The 21,387-nt window shown below is 38.4% G+C and overlaps 1 protein-coding gene across 5 annotated transcripts in view; it reads right to left on the minus strand.

Moving 5' to 3' along the window:
* LOC131219338 (uncharacterized) overlaps positions 1-14,232 on the minus strand; it is a 64,961-nt gene extending 50,729 nt beyond the window's left edge. For 3 of the 5 annotated variants that reach the window (XM_058214423.1, XM_058214422.1, XM_058214421.1), the window contains exon 1: positions 14,043-14,231. In XM_058214423.1, coding sequence (XP_058070406.1) covers positions 14,043-14,199 — 157 coding nt within the window. In that variant the 5' untranslated portion in view covers positions 14,200-14,231. Of the gene's footprint in view, positions 1-5,230; positions 5,450-14,042 lie in introns of all 5 variants that reach the window. The other 2 variants (XM_058214424.1, XM_058214425.1) reach the window with 2 other exon arrangements.
* Positions 14,233-21,387: the final 7,155 nt, after the last annotated feature.

Genomic DNA, 21,387 nt, shown 5'->3' on the forward strand with positions numbered 1-21,387 from the left:
AATGGTCAAGAGATTGGTCAAGCAATGTGTTTTGTTACTTGATGGGGAGATTCAAAAGGATATTTCCCATAGAATCAGAGCAGGGTGGATGGAATGAAGAAGTGCATTTGGAGGGTTGAAGAAATTACAAAAAAATATATAAATAAAAGGCAGAGAGCAAATTGAGACGTTTGTCCATGTGCGACAAAGACCAGAGATAGCTCTGTTAGGGGGGGGGGGGGTGAGGGGGGTGCTAAGATGGTGAGAAGGATATGAAGGCTTGTCCACTCATTTAAGACAAAGTCATGGATAGGATTGATAAGGAAACAGGATCTGTAAAGCCAGTCACAATTCACAACTAGTGGGACAAGACTATGATGATGATGATGCGAAACAATGCTCTTTTATTTTCCTGTTTCCTTTCCTTTTTCTTTTTCTTTTTTTAAGTTTTGCTTAAGTTTTTAAAACCAACCATTTTGGGGGTACTAATGCAACTACTACACAACTCCAACTGTTGTATTTTTTAGCTTTAGCCCCTTTGTAAGGGGTTCCACCAGATCAACAGTTTTGATTTCCCTAGAAGTGGGCCATTTTTTATGGTGGAAGATGCACCAAGGAGTTTTATGGTATCCAAATCAAACCTCAATATAGTAAGATTTTTGCTTTTTGGTAATTTTGTAATAGCAGCGAAAGAACAAGTTGATGCAATGACAGGAAAAAAATGTTTTGTTCTTGATTTTTATTTATTTTTATTTTCTTAAGGATAAAAATGGTTCATTCTTTCCAGTCTAGTTATCAAAATTGCCTGAAGGGGTTGTTTGGATGCCTGTTTAATCCCCAAGTTGTAAAGGGATTACAGGTGATCGGATTACAAGGGTTGTTTGGATACCTGCATTTGCCTGTAAAGGCTTTACAGGCTGCAAACACTTTAAAGCTTTTAGCTGTAATATGAAACTTGGCAAAAAGCCATGTTTCATATTTCATATTACAAGTAAAGTCTTTACAGCTAAAAAGACATTATACATAACATAACACAATGGTTGATACGCAATCATGATGTGTGGGGCCTACCCTAATGTGTATGGTACATCCAATCTGTACATCATGTACTTCCCTTGATGCTCTCCTATGACCCCAAAAAAATAGCTTGATTGATCATCAAATGGACCACACGAGAAGGAAGGATGGGATGTCCACCATTAAAAACTTCCAGATTGCATTTGGGGCCCACTGTGATGGGCGGAGGACATCCACTCTGTCCAGTGCGTGCTCCTTTTTTTTTTTTTTGAAGACACAGGGTGTCCCCACCTCTTTTTTTGAAGTGGGACTAATCCCTGCGGATACACGCATTGTTTTTGGCGGGATTTACCGCCCCAAGCTCTATGTGGTGCGAATACCCACTTTATACATTGCAAACACTTTACAAGTTATCCAAACACATAATCTGTTTACCTTACCAGTTAAAAGCCAAACATAATAGCATGTAAACAGTTTACACCTGAAACTATTTTCAGGTGTAAAGTGTTTATAACTTAAAACTTTATAGGCATCCAAACTTCCCCTAAAGGAGATGCTGAAATTGTAAATTTGAACGCGATCTTAAAATTTTAATCTCAAACATCTTTTTTTGAACCAATTCTTATAAAGCTACCAAAAAAGAGAAAAAAACATATTTACATATTTCTTGATAGCAACTTCATTTCCTTTTGCTCGTCCTCATAAAAATGAAAATAAAAAACCTTTGCTTTCCTCTTCTATTGTGTGTGCATGCAAATTCGGCCCACATTTTGGTGACTCAAATTGTTGATACGGTATGGCCACAAGTGTGGGCCCCCCAGTCTCCCATGTGGTCCACATATGTTTGTGTCTATGTTGGGCCTTAGTTATGTGTTTGGGTCCTTAGACCCATAACTCATTAGTTTATTTTATCTTTGAGCAAGAGGGGTATAAGTGTAATTTCATCGTAATTAATGATTGCACTATTTTATAATAAAAGAGAGGTGGGGTGTGTAGAGTTCTTTATGCTCTCTCTGCTCCTTTTCTTCTTCCTCTCATCTTTCTTCCTTTCTTCTTCTCTCCTTTCATCTCAAACTACACGGTATCAGAGCCATAAGTGATCTGATTTATTGCTTCTCTCTCTTTATCATATTTTCCTCCTTTTTATTTCTTCTTCTGTTTTGTACACTGCTTGGTAGGTGGTGTAATCATGTTCCACAAAGGCATGTAAGGCCCACTTTTATATTCTACCCACATGATGGGTCAGAGTGGGTCATCTCTCATCTGCAATTCGATCTACAATCAGATTTGAAGACAGAAATTATTCGTGAAGGTTGTTGATGGCATAGATCAAAGAATAAGTGTACAGGTGAAAGCAGCTAATGATCTAGCTGATTGTGTATGGGGATTTATACATCCTTCTATGTGTGAAGTTCAATTTTGTTGAAAGTTTGCGCTATTATGTATTCAAAGTTCTTCCCTTTGTTAAGATGGATACCAAGGGTGAATCAAAGGATAATATTATATCCACATCAAAGTCGATGTCCCTCCAAATCACATCAACTAAACTACGTGGAACAAAATATCTACAGTACACGACGTTTGTAGAAGTTTTTCTAATAGGAAAAAAGAAAAGTGAAATATCTGACATCACCCAAACCTGATGAAACTGTGACGGATTATGATGATTGGGGAGCAAAAGATGCCCAAATTAGGGCATTGTTGTGTACTATAGAGACACATATCAGTGCAAATATCTTCTTCAAGACCACCAAAGAAATCTAGGATAACTTGAAGGAGATGTATTTGAGCAAGAAAAAATTAACTCATATTTATGAGCTTCTACAGAATGTATTTTAATTCCAGCAGGGAGAAAAAAGTGTGGGAGAATACTATTCTGCCCTGCGGGCATGTGGCAAGAAGTAAATATGTATCAGCTAATGTCTATAGATGTTGAGACTATGTGGAGGCAGAGGGAGGAAATCCTTGTCACCAAATTCCTCTCTAGCCTCCAAGCTTAGTTTGAACCTGTGAGATCTCATATTCTTGGAGGAAGTGGGATCCCATCAGTCACAAAGGCATTCACTAGAGATCAGCGTACAACTAGTATGACCACACAAGGTTCCTTACTTGATTCTTATCAGGTCTTCTTTTAGCTCTGCATCTGGCAAAGGTGATGGGGGGAGCTGAGATAGTCGCAGTCGCAGTGATCGATTTGGAGGTAGAGACTCGGGGGGAGGTTGTGTCGAAGGCAGGACTATGTGGGGTGGCTGTGGCACAAATGGTGTTGGTGCTAGTGGTCACAGTTGTGGTAATCGACATTGCACTCACAGTGGTCTTAACAATCACAGAGTTGATAGATGTTGGGATCTAGTGAGAAAGCCAGCTTGGGGTGATCAAGTCCAAGTCTGTCACTCCTATTGAGTCGAGTGCTTCAAGTGACATAGTTACTATGTATAACAAAGAATATGCCAAGCGTATGAAAGATCACTCAACCCATGCCTCTTCTTCCAAAGTTACTTTTGTGCAGTCAAGTACAACTTGTTTCGCAATTTCTAAGAATGTCCCATGGATTATTAATTCTGGAACTTCCGATCACATGATTGGTAAGCATAGTGTTCTATCTCGGTTAGTCCAATCCCCATCCATCTCTTTTGTCACACTAGTTGATGGCACATCAACTAATGTATCTAGGAAAGGAATTGTCTATCCTACCCCAAATTTCTTATCATCTTCAATTTTGTACATTCCTAAGTTTCCTTTAAGCTAATTATCAATCAATAAACTATCCAAAGCCTTCAATTGTTCTATCAAAGTCTATCATTCCTATTGTGAGTTTCAAGACTTAAAGACAGAGCGGATTATTGGTGGAGGACACGAATCACGTCGACTCTATTACCTCAATTGTGGAACAACTAGAAATGGAGTTGTATTGCAGACCAACCTCTCTCCTCGCTAGTGGCATTCCAGGCTAGATCACCCATCTTTAAATAATTTGGGTCCTATGCCATCTTTGTCGCATGTGTCCAGGTTAGAGTGTGAAGCTTGCGAGCTAAGCAACATTTAAAGAGTGTCTTTTCTTTCGCGTAAGGATAAAGTGATAAACCTTCTTGCTTGATATATTCAGATGTTTTGGGTCCAATTCATGTTTTCAGTTTATCTGATTTTATATATTTTATTATCTATGTGGGTGATTGCTCTATAATGGCATGGTTATATTGGATGAAAGACCATTTTGAGGTGTTTATGTGCTTTAAAGAATTTCATGTGCAAACCCAAACTCAATTTGCTGCTAAAGTGTGCATTCTAAGATCTGACAATGCTAAGGAATATACAGCAAATTATTTTCGTTTATATCTTTTATCCCATGGCATTATTCATCAAACATTATGTGCACACACGTGTGACACACCACAATAAAATAGAGTTGTAGAGCATAAAAAACACCGCCTACTTGAGGTTGCTAGGGCATTGTTGTTAAATATGAAGGTTCCAAAGGTTTTTTAGAGTTCTGCAATTTTGACTACATGTTATCTCATGAACCAGATGCCTTCAACAATCTTAGGTGGTAAAACTCCTTTTTTCTGTCCTATATCCCCTGTGCCAGCCGTTTGTAATTCCTCCTAGAGTTTTTTGGTGTACATACATTGTACATCAATTTGATCATGTTTCTAATAAATTTGAACCCAAAACTATAAAGTGTGTTTTTTTATACTCTTGTACTCGGTGGGGTTACTTGAGGTTGCTAGGGCATTGTTGTTAAATATGAAGGTTCCAAAGGGTTTTTAGAGTTCTGCAATTTTGACTACATGTTATCTCATGAACCAGATGCCTTCATCAATCTTAGGTGGTAATACTCCTTTTTTCTGTCCTATATCCCCTGCGCCAGCCGTTTGTAATTCCTCCTAGAGTTTTTTGGTGTATATAAATTGTACATCAATTTGATCATGTTTCTAATAAATTTGAACCCAAAACTATAAAGTGTGTTTTTTTATACTCTTGTACTCGGTGGGGTTACAAGTGCTATAATCCAATCACTCGTCGACAGTATGTGTCAATTGATGTCACTTTCTTTGAAAAGTACTCCGTATTTTTCCAAGTATTGAAGATCAGTGCAACTTGATCAAAGTTATACCACTCTTCCTATGGTATCAGACGTAACTTCATCTAAAAAACAAATTCCTGTGCAACATTCGGCTCCTTCACCGTTGCATGTCTACTCGAGATGTTCCAAGAAAGGTGATGAAGTGCATACCAACGTGTCTTCTTGGGTCTTCACCGATACTGTCAAATGAAGATGATCTACCCATTGCTCTCTATAAGGGTACACGCTCTTATACTCAACATCCCATCTCTAATTTTGTTTCCTTTGATGGCTTGTCTCCTTCTTTTCAGCAGTTTGATTTGTCTTTGTCCCCTGTGTCTATTCCTTGTTGCCTTCAAGAGGCTCTTAACAGTTATCTGTGGAGGCAAGCTACGGAAGAAGAGACGGTTGCACTTCATCAAAATCAAACTTGAATTTTAGTTGCAGTGCACTTCATCAAAATCAAACTTGAATTTTAGTAACAGTACCTATAGGAAAACATACAGTAGGGTGCAAATGGGTATCCACACTATCAAGTACAATCCCAATGGCATAGGATCATTTAAAGGCTCGATTGATTGTGAAAGGAAATGATGGACTCGAACTCCATGTGTTGACTACTATGTGACCTCTCCTGTGGCTAAGCTTCATTTCGTACATGTAGTCATTGTTGTCACATGCGATCGCATAAGAGCTTATGTGATTGCATGTGCCATTTTGGGAGCATATATATGCAGTTTTATAACCATGATGCATATGCAATTTTATGCCATGGAATATATGATAATTTATACGATTATGCCATCACTTATCTGATGAAAAAATGTAATTTTTTTAGGGGGATGTGCAATGGCATGTGCAATTATGCAATTGCATGTGCACGGGCCCTTTAGGTCACATACAATCGCTTATGCTATTTCAAAACAATGCGTGCAGTGATCTCTATCACTGCAAATTTAGATGGCTTTTGTACCAGCTTGATGTGAAGAAGACATTTTCACAAGATCTGCTTAAAGAGGTGTATATGGAGCAACCTCCTGCCTTTGTTGCTCAGGAGTCACATAAAGTCTATCATCTAAAACAATTCATTTATAGATTAAAACAGTCTCTCCATGCGTGGTTTGACAAATGTAAATGGATTAAAGCAGTCTCTCCACAGGTGGTTCAACGAATTTAGTAAAGCGATGTGTCAGTTCAGGATAAACATAGTCAAGCAAATCATTCAGTTTTTGTTCGACAAGGGAAGACTGGTACTATAGTGTTAGCTATATATGTGGATAATATCATTGTCATGGGCAGTGATAGTACAGGTATATCTAAATTGAAGAAGTTCTTGCAAGAACACTTTTCTACAAAGGATTTAGGTTACCTTCAATACTTTCTAGGTATCGAGGTAGCAAGGCCAAAGGTGGGAATTAACATGTCGCAACGGAAGCCTGTGATGGATTTATTTGAAGAGGCAGGTTTGCTTGGGGCTAAGCTAGTTGTAACACCCATGAACATTAATTCAGAGCTGAATATAGATGAAGGGGAACTATTGAATGATGTAGGGAGATATCGTCAGCTAGTAGCAAATTGATCTATTTAATGATTACACGACCAGATATCACTTATCCATTCGGTGTAGTGATTCAGTTTATGCAGGCTCCTTGTACATCTCATAGAAAGGTCGTATTTCTCATACTCAGATATTTAAAGGGAGCTCCTAGCCATGGAATACTTTATAAGCAAAATGGACACCTTAGCGTATAAGGGTTTTCTTATGTAGAATGGCCAAGGTCTCCTTCTGACGGGCAATCTTCCACAAGTTACTGTACATTCATAGGAGGAAATATGGCTACATGGAAAAGTAAGAAACAACAGTTTGTCGCTCGGTCTAGTACAAAAGCAGAGTACAATGTTATGGCCCATGCAACATGCGAACTTATTTGGCTGAAGACGTTAATGTGTGAGCTCAGGTTCGTAGTGGATGCTCCTATGAGATTATACCGTGATAATCAACCAGCCTCTCACATCACCAACAATCTAAGTTATCATGAAAGAACCAAGCACATTGAAGTCAACCGTTACTTTGTCAAAGAGAAGGTTGCTAATAGGGAAATATGCACTCCATTTGTCAAGTCCCAAGATCAAGTAGCAGACATGTTCACGAAGGCTTTAAGTTAAGTTCATCTGGTTAGATTATTTGTCAAGTTGGGCATTCATGATATATATACTCCAGCTTGAGGAGAAGTTGAAATGTCCCATAAAATTCACATACTCAACCCTAGCATATACACGAGCGTTGCTGACAAAAAAACCATACAAACTCAATTAGTTACCATGTTTAACCTAAAATCAATGATTTAGGGTAATTAGGACCGAATCACCATTTCTGCTAATTGTGAAAAGGCCAGGATGTGAACTTAGCTAATCCAAACCCTACCTATCGCGCACAAAAAATCCCACTACTCAATTCAACCCAGAAATGGTCGTATTTTTTTATTTTTTTTAAAAGCAACGGGATTATATTAAAAACAGAGGAAGGGAACAAGGGGGGCTGCTGAGATAGCAGAACCAAAGCCACAAAAAAAAAAAAAAAAAACACTACAAGCCTAAAAATAGAAAGTTAAAATCTCTAAGAAAAGACACATTAGAAGCCCATTCTATAAGAAGATTTTTTGCTCTTGATCCCACAACTTGAGCCGAACCTTGCGCATTGTTGAAGCATCTATCGTATCTCTCCTTCCAGACCGCCCGCCAAATAGCCATGATTGTCATTTTCCAAACCTTAGATCTGATTTTACCCAACTTGAAGCCGTGCCAGTAAGCGAGCAAAGAGGAGGCAGAAGCTGGCACGCAGCCGCAAACGTTGAAGCTTGAAAGAAAGTCTTGTCGGATCTGAGAGATGAACAAACAGTGCACGAGGAGGTGATCAACAGATACATCACAGCCCGTGCAACATAGACAGATGTTGGCGAGTTGCATACCTTTCTTCATGAGGTTGTCTAAGGTGAGAATCCGATTCCTAGAGGCCAGCCAAGCAAAATAGATATATTTTGGGGGGACGGGATATTTCCAGATAAACGGAGAAGCCAACGTTGCAGGGGGAGAGGAGGGGAGAAGAGTAGCGTAGAGGGACTTCACCGAGAAATGGGAGGATTTTTCTTTGGTCCAGATAATTTTATCCGGTTCGGACTGGGTCGGGCTAACCCTGGATAAACAATCAAAAAGCTCAGCATAATGAGCTACCTCCCAGTCGTAAAGATTTCTACAGAAGCTGATATCCCAAACTAAACCAGACTCTGTTTGAGAGAAAAAGTTGTCAACAGGCCTGTCCTTCTTTACAGTGAGGCGATAAATAGATAAGAATTGTCCCTCAAACTCCTTTCCCCTAACCAACGGTCCTCCCAAAACCGAATCGCCGACCCATTCCCCAAATGAAAAGCAATATTCTCAATTACCGGATTTTTGGAACGAATGATTCCTTTCCAAATGCGAGAAGCTCTGTAGGCTGAAGAATCCCTGGTCCACCAACCTCCCGAGGACGACCCATATTTCCCTTTGATGACACTGTTCCATAAAGCTTCCGGCTCCGATCCGAGTCTCCAGGTCCACTTGCCCAGGAGAGCCTTGTTCATCACCTTCAGGTTTTTGACGCTTGCGCCTCCGTCTTGGAAGTGTCTGCAGACCTCTTGCCAGTCCAGGAGATGGAATTTCTTCTGATTTTCCTTGCCGCTCCACAAAAAATCTCTTCTTAGCTTGTCGATCCGACGCAGAACAGCTAACGGACAGATAAAGAGGGACATGAAATATATGGGAATATTCGACAATGCAGCTTTAATAAGCGTGAGCCTGCCCCCCATAGACAAGTACCTAAATTTCCATCTGGCCAACGACTTTTGGAATTTCTCCACCACCTTGTCCCACATAGATAACGGAGGGGTACCAATGACAAGCGGCAGGCCCACAAAGAACGTCGGGAGCGGGGCAGTCGAGCAACCCAGAATCTGAGCAAAAGAATTTAGGTCCAGCTCATTAACCAAACAAATTCTAGACCGCTCATTAGTGGATCACTGAACTCAAAGTTATTTTTAAAAAAATATATTCATCTTAGTGGGCTTGATGTCCCTCACGGGACATAACCAAGAATGCGCACCGAATCGTTCAACTTGGAGCCGCAAGGTATTACATGTGAATATGTGATGTGTGAAGCTGCCTAGAAATCACCAAGAAGTTAATTGTGCACATTCGAACTTACCCGATGTTATGGCTTTCAAGCCGTTAGTTTGCGATCAAATTAAGGGCATCAACCTTAATCATTACCCTACAAACATCCCTATGACTGCGACCCCAATCGACAACCAGTAACCATCAAACTAGTCTCGTAATCATATCCATAGATCGTTGTGTCCGAATTGTGGAATAATGGTAGCCTTAAGTAGATCACCACTTGGGACAACTATTCTAAGGAATAGATAAACCCATACACTCCATAGTGGGCCTCAAAAGCTGAACTCAACCTCCCATAAGGTTAGTTAACACTTAAACCCATTGATACGGCCATTTGACACGCATTTGAGACTATAAATACCTCTCTTTGGGCAGCCCCTCTTCTTCATACGAATTTTCCCTAGCTTGAGAGAAAGAGGAAAAGAGAGAGAAAGAGAAAGAGAGAGAGAGAGAGAGAGAGAGAGAGAGAGAAATAATGAGATCTTGGTGATTGTAGGGTGGGATTCCTTCGATCAAACCCTAGTTGCTACCGAATCGTACCTTCCGATTGAGCAATTGAATGTTATACTCCCTAGCCTTACTTAAGTTTTACTTGTATTTGGTTTAGGAAATTGGAGTTTTCCCAAAAACCATAAATCTAGGTGCTCGGAGATTGAGAAACATCTTTCTAAGGTGATGACCATTTCTTCTAGGTTTCCTTTTATCAAACTTTGATCGTCTTAGATAATGAATTCATACTTTGATTAAGATTCTGTATGTTACAAGTGCGAGATTTGCTTTACTATCATAACCCTTGTGTTACTTGATGTTGGTTGACAACATATTCGATAAAATGCTTAAATGATATAAAATTCTTAATATTAGAAACCTTCTTTACCGCTTGTTAAGTTGCATTGATTTAGATTGGGTCGTGTTGATTTGTACATATATTCAATTGACCTACCACGATGCGGTATTAAATTGCTTTACGCTTGAGATTATGCACTTAATGATTGGAATTATTATTGTTGCAGGTCAAGCTCTGAAAACTGTTTGAATAAGTGGATGGCCCTATCTTGGATTTGTTACTCCGGGCTTATTCAATCGACCAAGGGTGAACACAGACGACCGATAATAATTGGAACTACGCTGCATGTTTTGCATCCAATGCCGGTTTTGTTAAAGTTCTTCATAGTCGATCGGATCAGTCTAACACAAAGCTGATCGTTCACATACTTGATGTTGTATAATATTCTATGGAATCTGGAACACCACTATTTCCATTGAATTTGAGTCTCATTATAATCGTTAGTGCGATGCGATCCTAACTAAAGACTCATGAGTAAAGCATGGCGGTATGAGACATCGTGTCCGAGCTGTCAGCCTATGTTAGGTGACGAGCCCGCCGTAGTGACCGGTGAGCATCAATGAAGGTAATGAACCTACCATGTTGTTGTTAGAATTGGGTGGCAAACCCCTTCCCACGTTGATTTAATGTTGGCTAACAAACCCTTACCTTTTTAAAAAAATTTGTCCTTCGATGAAGAGCCCTTACTTTTGTAACAATTATATACATTGGGCATTTGGGTGACGAACCCTAAATTGGATTAAGAGACGCTGGCGATGAGCCACCACGAGCCGCAACGAGCCACATGATCAGGTTACTCGACTCGTGATATAATGGTGGTATTCTAGCTTCGCCAATATGCTGATTGAACTTAGATTAATAAAGACTTGGCTATGACATGCATATCATGGCATTTGTTGGTAATATTGGTGATGAGCCATATTACGTTAAGATGGATAATTTGTTAGAAATGTTAGTTACGAGTAATATCACGGTTGTTGTTATTCTCGGGACATGCATACGCATATCATGCCATATATGCACTTAATGAACTAGATTAGGAAATCGTTTGTTTTGTTATGTTATCACTGCATGCGCTTGATAGTGTTGATGACATGTGTAACTTAGGAAAATAGTACCACTAAGTTGATCACTCGCTCCCACCTAGGACGGTGTTTTAAAACACCAACTAGACGGTATCGGCGATGCGGGTACCACAGAGGCCAATGCATTAGATGATGCATACCTGGACCCTATAGATGAGGTATTGTACTTCCAGGTCTCGGATGGGCGGGGATAGACTGGCACGCTTCATCGCATTGTTGTTATTAGAGTCCCGTCCTGAGATATTATTCTCTTTTTTATACTTTTTTGGATCATATATATTGGATTCCCCAACTGAGTGGACTATGTTGATTAGTTGGATTGTATGTATATTTTAGAGATTGTTGTTACTACACTTACATTTGGACTTATATACATTGTTTAGCTTAGCTCTTATGATTGATTTGATGCCAAAAATTATTATAATGAAAGATCACGCTTCTACAAACCAAAAGTGGCACCCGAAATGTCAGGGATTGAGTGTGTGTTCAAACCATGAAATTCGGGACACTACAGAAGTATTGATATGTTATGGCTACATTATGTGGTCCCCCCAGTCTCCCATGTAGTCCACATATGTTTGGGTCCGTATTTGGGTTAGATCTTAGGCCCATAAGTCATTAGTTTATTTTATCTTTAAGCGAGAGGGGTATATGTGTAATTTCATTGTAATTAGTGATTGCCCTATTTTATAATAAAAGAAAGGTGGGGAATGTAGAGCTCTTTATACTCTCTCCTCTACTCTTCTTCTTCCTCTCATCTTTCTTCTTTTGTTCTTCTCTCCTTCCATCCCAAACTACACAAACCATTCAAATTGTTGACCCCAGAGTCAATAAGAAATATGTAAAAGCCCTATCTAATGATCTTGACATCTGATTTTGTGCTAGAACAATATTAACCAGCTTCTGCAATTCTCCATTTGCAAGTTAACACTCAGGTGTCAAGGATTATCTAATGTCGGTGATAGCCCATTAGCCCCATTCTATAATGGTAACCGGCTTCAACAATTCTCCATTTGCAAGTTAACAATCAAGTGTCAAGGATTATCCGATGTTGGTGATGACCCATCAGCCCCATTCTATTATGGAGCCCACAAATGAATGGTTTCAACCACAAATTAGCCCCACTCTATTATGGAGCCCACAGATGAATGGTTTCGATCAGCCCAATTCTATGATGGAGCCCACAGATGAATGCTTTCGATCATAAAGTGGCCCCATTCTATCATGAAGAAGAAGAAGAAATCTCATTACCCTCTTTTCAGAGTCATATAGTACCTCCAAAAGAATTACAGTTCTTTGTAAACAAATAAAATATATAAAATGTATAAATAAATAGCATCATGTTATTTATATGTATGCATATGTGTGTACATATATACATGCACGTGCACCCTCACACGCGCACAAGCACTAGGGGGTAAAGAACCTGTGACACGCATGGAGAGAGGAAGGAAGAGAGATGGAGAGAGAGAGAAACTTGGGATTGGCAAGGGCGTGTTTGGATTACTGGAAACCATAGTAATGTAGAGTACAACTCACATCATTATTGCTTTCCTTTGATTGGATATAGCCAACTGTCAAATCACTGGAATCCTTTGGAATCTCGGCATGGCATGAATGTGCAGATGTGGGTTGATGTGGCATAGTTTCGTGGGCCTCACACCATGATATTTGTGTTATATCCACAAGGTCCACCCATCTTGTGTGATCATTTTATGCAATGAGACAAAAATGAGGCAAATACAAATTCGAAATGGACCACACGACAGGTAGCAGTAGGGATTGGATGTTGGCCATTGAAAACTTCTTGAGGTCCTCAAAAGTGTTGGATCTTCCACATTTTTGGGGCCATGCCCTAAAACGATATTGCTAAATAGATAGACGATGTGGATATAACACATATGGACAAAATTATATCTAAATGTATTTAACAACGAAAGTACTTTACATGTCAGTAGTGACTAGTGAAAATGGAAGAGAAGTATTGCCTAAGGACAGTATTATGTTTTCCTTCCAAATACGGTAGTAATGGTAACTATTACTTTTTTATTACCCATTACACTATGTTACTGTGATTTGACATTATCCAAACACACCCTATAAGAAAGAAAGACAAGTTTAAAAAGTGAGGGCGAAAGAAATGCCCTTTCTTTTGGTAACAACCCTTCCCATGTCCTGCAATTTTTTTTTGAAAGATAATGAAATTTTATTTAGAAGACTCGCCAAGCAAAAGCTAGGCGAGGAAAGAATACAACACCAGACTACAACCCGAAGACGGAGAAAAGATTACAAACATCCACCGCCTTCACATTGGATGCGCAACCCACCACTTTTATCTTGATCTTCCTCGGCGCCTCCTCCTCACCCACCACTTCCAGGCCTTTTGAGGGCGAAATCAGAGCCGACAGCTGCTACATTTTTCAGTTCCCAAAATACCCCCAACTTCATTTAAAATACCTTCCCATGTCATTTGAATATTCAAAGTTCTCCACCCATAGGCTACTTGCATTATATATGGTACAGATAGTTACATACATAAATACAAAGAGAGAGAGAGAGAGAGAGAGAGAGAGAGAGAGAGAGAATTCGTATTCTTTGAATTTCATGAAATGTCAAAAAAAAAAAAAAAAGGATATCGCAATCATTCTCACTTCCTGCTTCATTTTTTTTTTCTTTTTCCTTTTTCTTTTTTCTTTTTTTGCTTTTTTTGAGAAGTGTAACGCTGAAATTTCATTAAGAAGAAAAGGAAGAATCTTTCTCACTTCCAATTTTGATGAAGGGATTGATGGATGACATTAAATTAATAAGAGATTAATCAATGGCAGAAGTGGAGTCTTACCTCGATCGTGCTCGTCCATGTCGAGAGGCGAGAGATCATGGCCGTTTGTCTCCATTGGAAGGTCTTCGATGCAGATATCTTCATCGTCTTCTTCCATTTCGTCTAGGGTTTTCAGACCGTCCACCTCCGAGCTCGAGCTCAAGCTCGCTTCTTCCATTATAGAGATAGAGAGAGGAGTTTGAAAGAGGGAGGGTTTTAGAGAGGGAAGAGGGAGGGTTTTGAGGGACGCGGATTGCGTCCTACCCCGCCCGGACGGTAATCCGTCCGGAAAGGGCTCTGTGGGGCCCACCGTGGTGTAAGTGTTTTATCCACGCCGTTCATCGCTTTTCTCGGATCATTCTAGTCGTTTGGCACCGTGGATTGGAGGGGATTTGAGGGGGAGGGTTTCCAATCCGGGGTTTGTAATCGACGGTGATAACTTGGATTACACTTAAAACCATTTCAATAGTTGCAGGTGTAACGTATGTCACTATACACTATCATTCTATTGGACACATGGCCCACTAATGATGATCAGCATCGTCCAAACATTGTCCATGTAAATCAACATCGTCTAAACATTGTCCAGCACCATCCAAACATTGTCCATATAAATCAACGGTTAGTCACTCAAACATGATCTTGTACTTGTGGCCCATCCCAGACTTGGAATTTCATCATTTTCAGGCAAAGTATAAATTAGAACTGGCTCATCACAACTATTGTGTCAAAAATTACATATCTCACTACTTAGAGATATTAAATTTCATTTAATAATTAAATTCAAACTCTTCTAAATATACCACGGATGGGTAGTTCTGGATTAAAGTTTACTCCCTTCTACTCTAGCTTGCCAAACACATTAGGAGGATTGCAAATCCAATGGGTTTCTAATCCAGGGTTTTGAATCCAGGTGTTCCAAATCTATGCTCCCAAACACGCCCTTACCCATGTGAAGACTCAGGCATCCACTGTGCAGAAGCTTAGTCCAATGCATTAAATGGGCAAGAAAAGAATGGATGTACAGTGCGGATACAATGCATACATCACAGTGAGCCCATAGAAAATCTACACCATGCTACAGGGCACTGAGCTCCTCGCTGCACAATCCGCATCCATCCAGGACATGGGAAGCGGATTGGCTGGTGTACAAGTATATTTGGCTGGTGTACAAGTATATAACTGTTGCATTCACGTCAGCAAGTTCTATAGGTCTCATTATGAGTTATGTGTTATATCTAAACCATCCATCCACTTAGTGAGCTCATCTTAAGCTTGAGACAAAAAATAAGATAGATCTAACTATCAAGTGGACCATATTGCAAAAAGCAGTGGGGGATTGAACATCTACCATTGAAACCCTTTTTGGGGTATAGGAAGTTTTGGATCAATATGAAATTTGTTTTTCCTCTTCATCTAGGTCTCTGTGACCTTATGAACAGATTAGATGGAAAATAAACATCACGGTAGGCTCTACAAATTGTTTAACAATGAAAATCATTATCCCCTCTACTATTTGTGGTGTGTTCCAATAATCTTGGGATATGATTCATTTTTTGGATAATGCCCTGAAATGATCCGTAGAAATAGATAAACGGTGTAGGTATAATAAATACATCACTATTGGGCTCATGTAACTTTGATCTCATTTGAACCATTAGTACAGATCGGAGCTCGAGGGGCATCAGTGTTATTCTTCGAACGACATGTACCTACACAACTATATAGTTGGTGTGTGGTACACGACCAATCCGCTTCCAAGACATGGACGGTTGGAATCAACATCTCGGCATGTGGGGCCCTGTGGCGAAACGTGTTGTATATTAAATCAAAGTAAACCGTCCAAAATAAGGGAACCAGGTTAGATATGTGATATTCCTAGTATTAGATTTTTCTGCCGTCCTCCTGACCTCTGATTAATGGAACTTTTGTTTGATGTACTTGGACAATTGCCTAATTTTCATTTTAGCCGTTGATTAAATATTCACCAATCGACTATTTATATAAGAAAATCCACATGATATTTGTATTATAATCCATTTAAATTTAAGGCCGCAAGTTGAAGGGTTGAATTTGAATTACTTGTGAGTATCGCGTACGATTTTCTTTTTAGCTGCCTGTGCATCAATGGCACTCTTCTAGCGACTCATAGGGTTTCTCCTGGCACTTAAGAGGATTTCTCGTATAGACGGACTTAAGGTTTTGTATCCTGAAATTGTTTTTTCATATTTTAGAAAAAAAAAATAGTTCTTTTCCTCGATTTCCCTCTAGCTCTCATCTCTTTTAAACGTCATTTTAAAAAGTGATTTAGCCCCACCAAAAAATGAGATTAAGCTCACCCTTTGGGTGATCTGATCCTTTCATTTTAATTAAACAACCATGGACCCACAATAAAATTCATTCGCTTTTTATTTGAAGTTTTCGATAGCTCATAACTACACTAATGTTGTGCGTTAATTCTAAATTATTTTTTCCTATGTGGTCCATGTGTGATGAGTTTTACCCTCAAACTTATAATGATGACATGAAATTAAAATCCCTTACATGTGTACGGATTGGATTTGCTTAACAACAATCCAGTGAACCCCGCATAAGATGTGGATGGATTTAAAATGTGTAATCCTTATGCACTAGGGCCATTTAATCGTTTCCTCTTCCTTGATTTTTATTTATTTTTTTATTTATTTACATAGGAGTATTGTGTTTTTTTGTTCCATTCCTTCTTCCTCTATTAATTTTCTTTATAGTTAATTTTTAGCTTCTTCTTTTTTAAATTTGGTATGAATGGTGGGAGCTTGTGAAAGGGAACAGAGTACGAATGAATATTGTAATGGATGAATTTTTATAATTGAATAATATTGTAATATATGAATTTTGTAAGATAATGATATTATAATGCAAGAATTTTGTAATGGAATAATGTAGTGATGGATGAATGTGATGAACATTGGAATAGATAAATGTTATAATTAATGAATTTTTGTAATGGAATAATGTTGAGATGGAAGTATATTGTAATGGATGTATGGTGAATCACCTATATTCACTTATGGATCGATGATATTTTTACTGTGAATCACCGATATTTAATGTAGATTTTTTATATTCATTGTAGATTACTGATATTAAGAGTGGACCATTGATATTTCTAATGTGGATCGCAAATATTCACTGTGGGCCTTTGATCTGACGAAAATGATCATAACCCCCTCGTTACATGTTCAATGTGGGTGATCTTGTGCTCATTATAAATGTGATTTAATGAACTTTCAAACAAATTTAGAATAATCTCATTTTGACACTATTTGATTGCCCAAAAGTGAGCCCAAAGCTAATAGAGGTCATTGTCAATCATTGATTTTCACTATGGGCCGTCGATCTGACAAAAATGGCCATAATTCCCTCGTTACATATCCGATTTCAGTGATCTTTCGTTCATCGATGCTGTCACTTGATTTGTTTTCTATTATATGTAATGTGTTAGGGCGTGCCATAATCGATAAAGAATCTTGATCCAAACCGATTAACATTGACTCCAAGCGTCGAAATAAGTAGATATATCCAATGCAAATGTATATGACCGGAACCCAAGAAGATTGGTTGCTTACTCAGCTACTTGTATAATTATATAATGATCAAATGATAATTGAATTGTGAGATTCCTCTTTTGAAGATGGGTTGCATTTTTTTCCTTTCACAAGAAAAGACTTTTAATATATCAGTGCAAATAAAAAAAAAATTTTGAAAAACTCACAAACAGCTAATTATAGGAGCGACTGCAATAATGCGTCTCTTGAAAGAATTGGGTGATATTGGATAAAGGACAAATACAATGTATAAGCATATATTTGGATTACAACTAAAAACTATAACTATGAATTACGGCTATTGGATTATCGTTATTCCTATATATGATAACTTGATATAAAGTAAATTGAAAGATTTGATTTGATTGTGTATTGGATTGTATTAGAGATATTTGTTTTTTTTTACTATTTATAGATTTCTACTATAAAGCTTATTATTTCATATGTTTCTTTCATTATTCCAATAGTTATAGTAGCCGAAGGCCTCTCTTTAAATTCTTGTCTTGTTACATTTCCCTTTTGTGACCGTTCCTCTTCTGTTGGCCAGGTCACGTGTTTCTTGATCGTTTGTCATATATTGAATTGTTTGATCTTGTTTTTCTCTTCACTTATTAAATTTTATATATATCTGTCATGTCACTTTGTTGACCATCTAACGAAGTGTGGCATTGGATTTATGTCAGTTATAATCCCATAAAAAGCACACCAGGTATCTCAAGGATCTTTTCATCCATCTCTTATCTCTCGTGCAATGTCACATGTCATATTCATATTGTATTTTTTTAGAATAACCATAAATAGGGTACAACATTGCCCTCCACGTCGCTTCACCTTTGGAAAAAATAAGATAGTGAGATTGTTTCGTTGCCTAATGCAATCAACCATCAGTCCAATATGTGCCATCTTCCCATTGATTTTACTCGACCGATGCCTAACAAAAATATATTCTTTACTACTTCCTTCTAAGTTGTCCGTACGACATGTCACATAGAATTGTATCATACGAGGAGTCATAATTGTTATTTCATTAACATGTATATATCACAGCCGATACAGAAACATAACTCTAAGTTGGTGTTTACCCTTCTTCACCCTTTGCTTTTTCTTTCTCGTGTCAAAATTCTCTTTCTAGTCTTCTTTATCTCGGTTATCATGGTTGCATCTTCCTTCTCTTCCATTCCAATCTTTCACATGAAATTATTTACCAAATATTTGAATATTTCTTCTTTAAGAGTGGTCAACAACCTTCTCTTCAATACTCTCATTGTATCGAATAAGGCATTGTTGACACTTGGTCCAGCCTTTCATCATGCGGCAACTCACGAACAGTTTTGTGAAATCAAACTATGTTTTCCAAAGTGCCCTGATGAAATTTTGCTTATTCAATACGATCATTTTCCAACCCTTCTAATGCTTTTAAATATTTGGGATCATGGTCAAAATTAATGAATGGTTGGGCAGAATGGTATACTCGTGTTGAAACACAACATGGAAACATATGTAAGCAAGTTGGAATCTATGATTGTATTAAACTTTCATTTTAAATATCCAGTCAATACTTTCCTCCCCATAACATTTCAGCTTTTGAGGGTCGATCACTAATACATTCTATTTTGGATGTGGCCCCATGGGTCCAATAATTACGGATATATGTGCCTTCACCCAACTATTGGCCTTTAGTGAGCTTGTTTATTCAGGTTTTGCTACAAATAATCGACATTCCTTCACCCTTTTAGATAAGACTGGCAAGGCGTATTCCACTTTCATGGATCTTCAACACATATCTCAATATGAAGTTGATGAACAAGAGCACACAGTTTTTTTTTTCTTTTTAAATATGGATTTGTCAAATTTTGTTATGTGTGAGTACTCTTTAAATTACTATGGAATATATTTATTTGGCCGAGGCACTCGCCCAAGGACGTTAGCTTGCTCTTGCCCCTTATGTGCTCGGCCATGTATATCACAGTACGTTCGAGGCAGCCACGATGGTTTTTTACCACTCTAATAGACCTATTTAGGTTGTTTATATGTGGTTCTATGTATATTTTGAGATAAAATACATCAAATCTGTTCCAACGGATGTGGAATTCACTTTTTTCAACCACTGTAATATCCTCTACCCCAAAGTTAATCATTTATTTGTCGAGTATATGAGTTTTTTCCGTTCATTTACTATTGATAATTCCAACGATTCCTTACGTCCATTTAAAGATAAAGATTTTGGCTCGACCTGTTTCACATAAGACTACGGTCAGACCAATACCGAGGTGGCAAGCCTTAGTGATGTGGCTTGGAAAAGTTATTTGATTTGCAGAGACCTACCATATAGCGACACAATAGGCATGAGTGTTAATACCAAGGGTGGAATTAAACAATACCGCCCTAATCTTTTTACTTGTCAATTTCGTCTGGTCCAAGGCATCCCTTTTTCATTTATTCACCGAACTTGCAATCACTCTCCAACTCATCGACCAATTGCGAATTCGGTCAATCCATTTCAGGCTCTCCACAGAGGGTTTAATTCTATAAGCTCTTCTTTCATACTCTCCCTTTTACCACTAACCTCGACAAACTAGATTCATTTAACTTGTGGTGGAAAAATTACTATGGGACTTCGATTAGTGGGTCTCATTAATTGATCATCGCATGACTTTCTTCTTCATATAAAGTGGATAAACCTATGACCCATAAGAAAAAGACAATCAAATAAGGTACAAAAAAATCAACAACACCCTGGTTGACCGTGTCTCCTGTACGGAGGAAGATATGATAAAGGAAGATGACTTCGGTCGCATTGAATATCCCATCTCCAACACCAATAAAGGTTGTCGATCCTTCTTTCACTTTACTAAGAACTGTTGAGCCAACTCAAACTGAACTGAAGCTCTGGAAGACCACAGTTGCAAGTCCAACTAAAGTGGTTTCGACAACTGCTTCAATCCCAGCGCCTACAGCTCTTCCCACCATTTTGAAGATTTATGAGCTCATGCCTCTTTTAGCTCATCGTCCTACACCTCTTACAACTTCTAATCGATCAACTCCATGTATTTCTTATTTGGCTAAAGCTATCGCAATATTTGAAAAATATTACCAAATCAAGTTTTGGTCAGGTATTCCTCCTTCAATATTATTGAGAGATGGAAGAGGCATACTGTAAGTGCTAATGTTTGAAGCACACTAGTAGGTTGTTAAATTTCGTAGACAAAATGCATGGGGTATGGAACTTCAGCACACTTCAGCTCTCTTCAATATTTCAAGACTAGAGCGCGACTTAATATCTCAAGATTAGAAGGCTACGAAGAATTCGATAAAATATTTCAAGAGAAGAATCAACTGAATGTCAACCTACAGGTAAAGATTACATTAGAAAATAGCCTATGTTAAAGTGCTTCTTAGTGATTTTTTAAGCTTTAACTTATGACAATTTTATATGAAAATTTAAGGGTGTTCGACTAGCACAACCCTTCATTCGGTCAGCTGAACCATCTCAGGTCAGCTCGAGATCAGCCTAGGTCAAATTTCCAACAATAAATAAACTTTGATTGTTATAGAACTTTGGCCAACCTGAGCCTGCCCTCAGCCAACCAAACCAACTCGAGTCAACTCGAGGGTGACCTAGGTCAAGTTTCAATAATGCATATTCTTTAATTTTTGGAAACTTAGGCCAATCAAACCTTATCTTTGGCTAGCCGAAGTTGTCACCGACCAGTTGAAGTTTGGCTTGGACCAACCTAAGTTTGAATAAAATCAAATCCCGTGAAAATCTAATAAATATT

This window comes from Magnolia sinica, chromosome 11 (assembly GCF_029962835.1).
Source record: "Magnolia sinica isolate HGM2019 chromosome 11, MsV1, whole genome shotgun sequence".
NCBI lineage: Eukaryota > Viridiplantae > Streptophyta > Magnoliopsida > Magnoliales > Magnoliaceae > Magnolia > Magnolia sinica.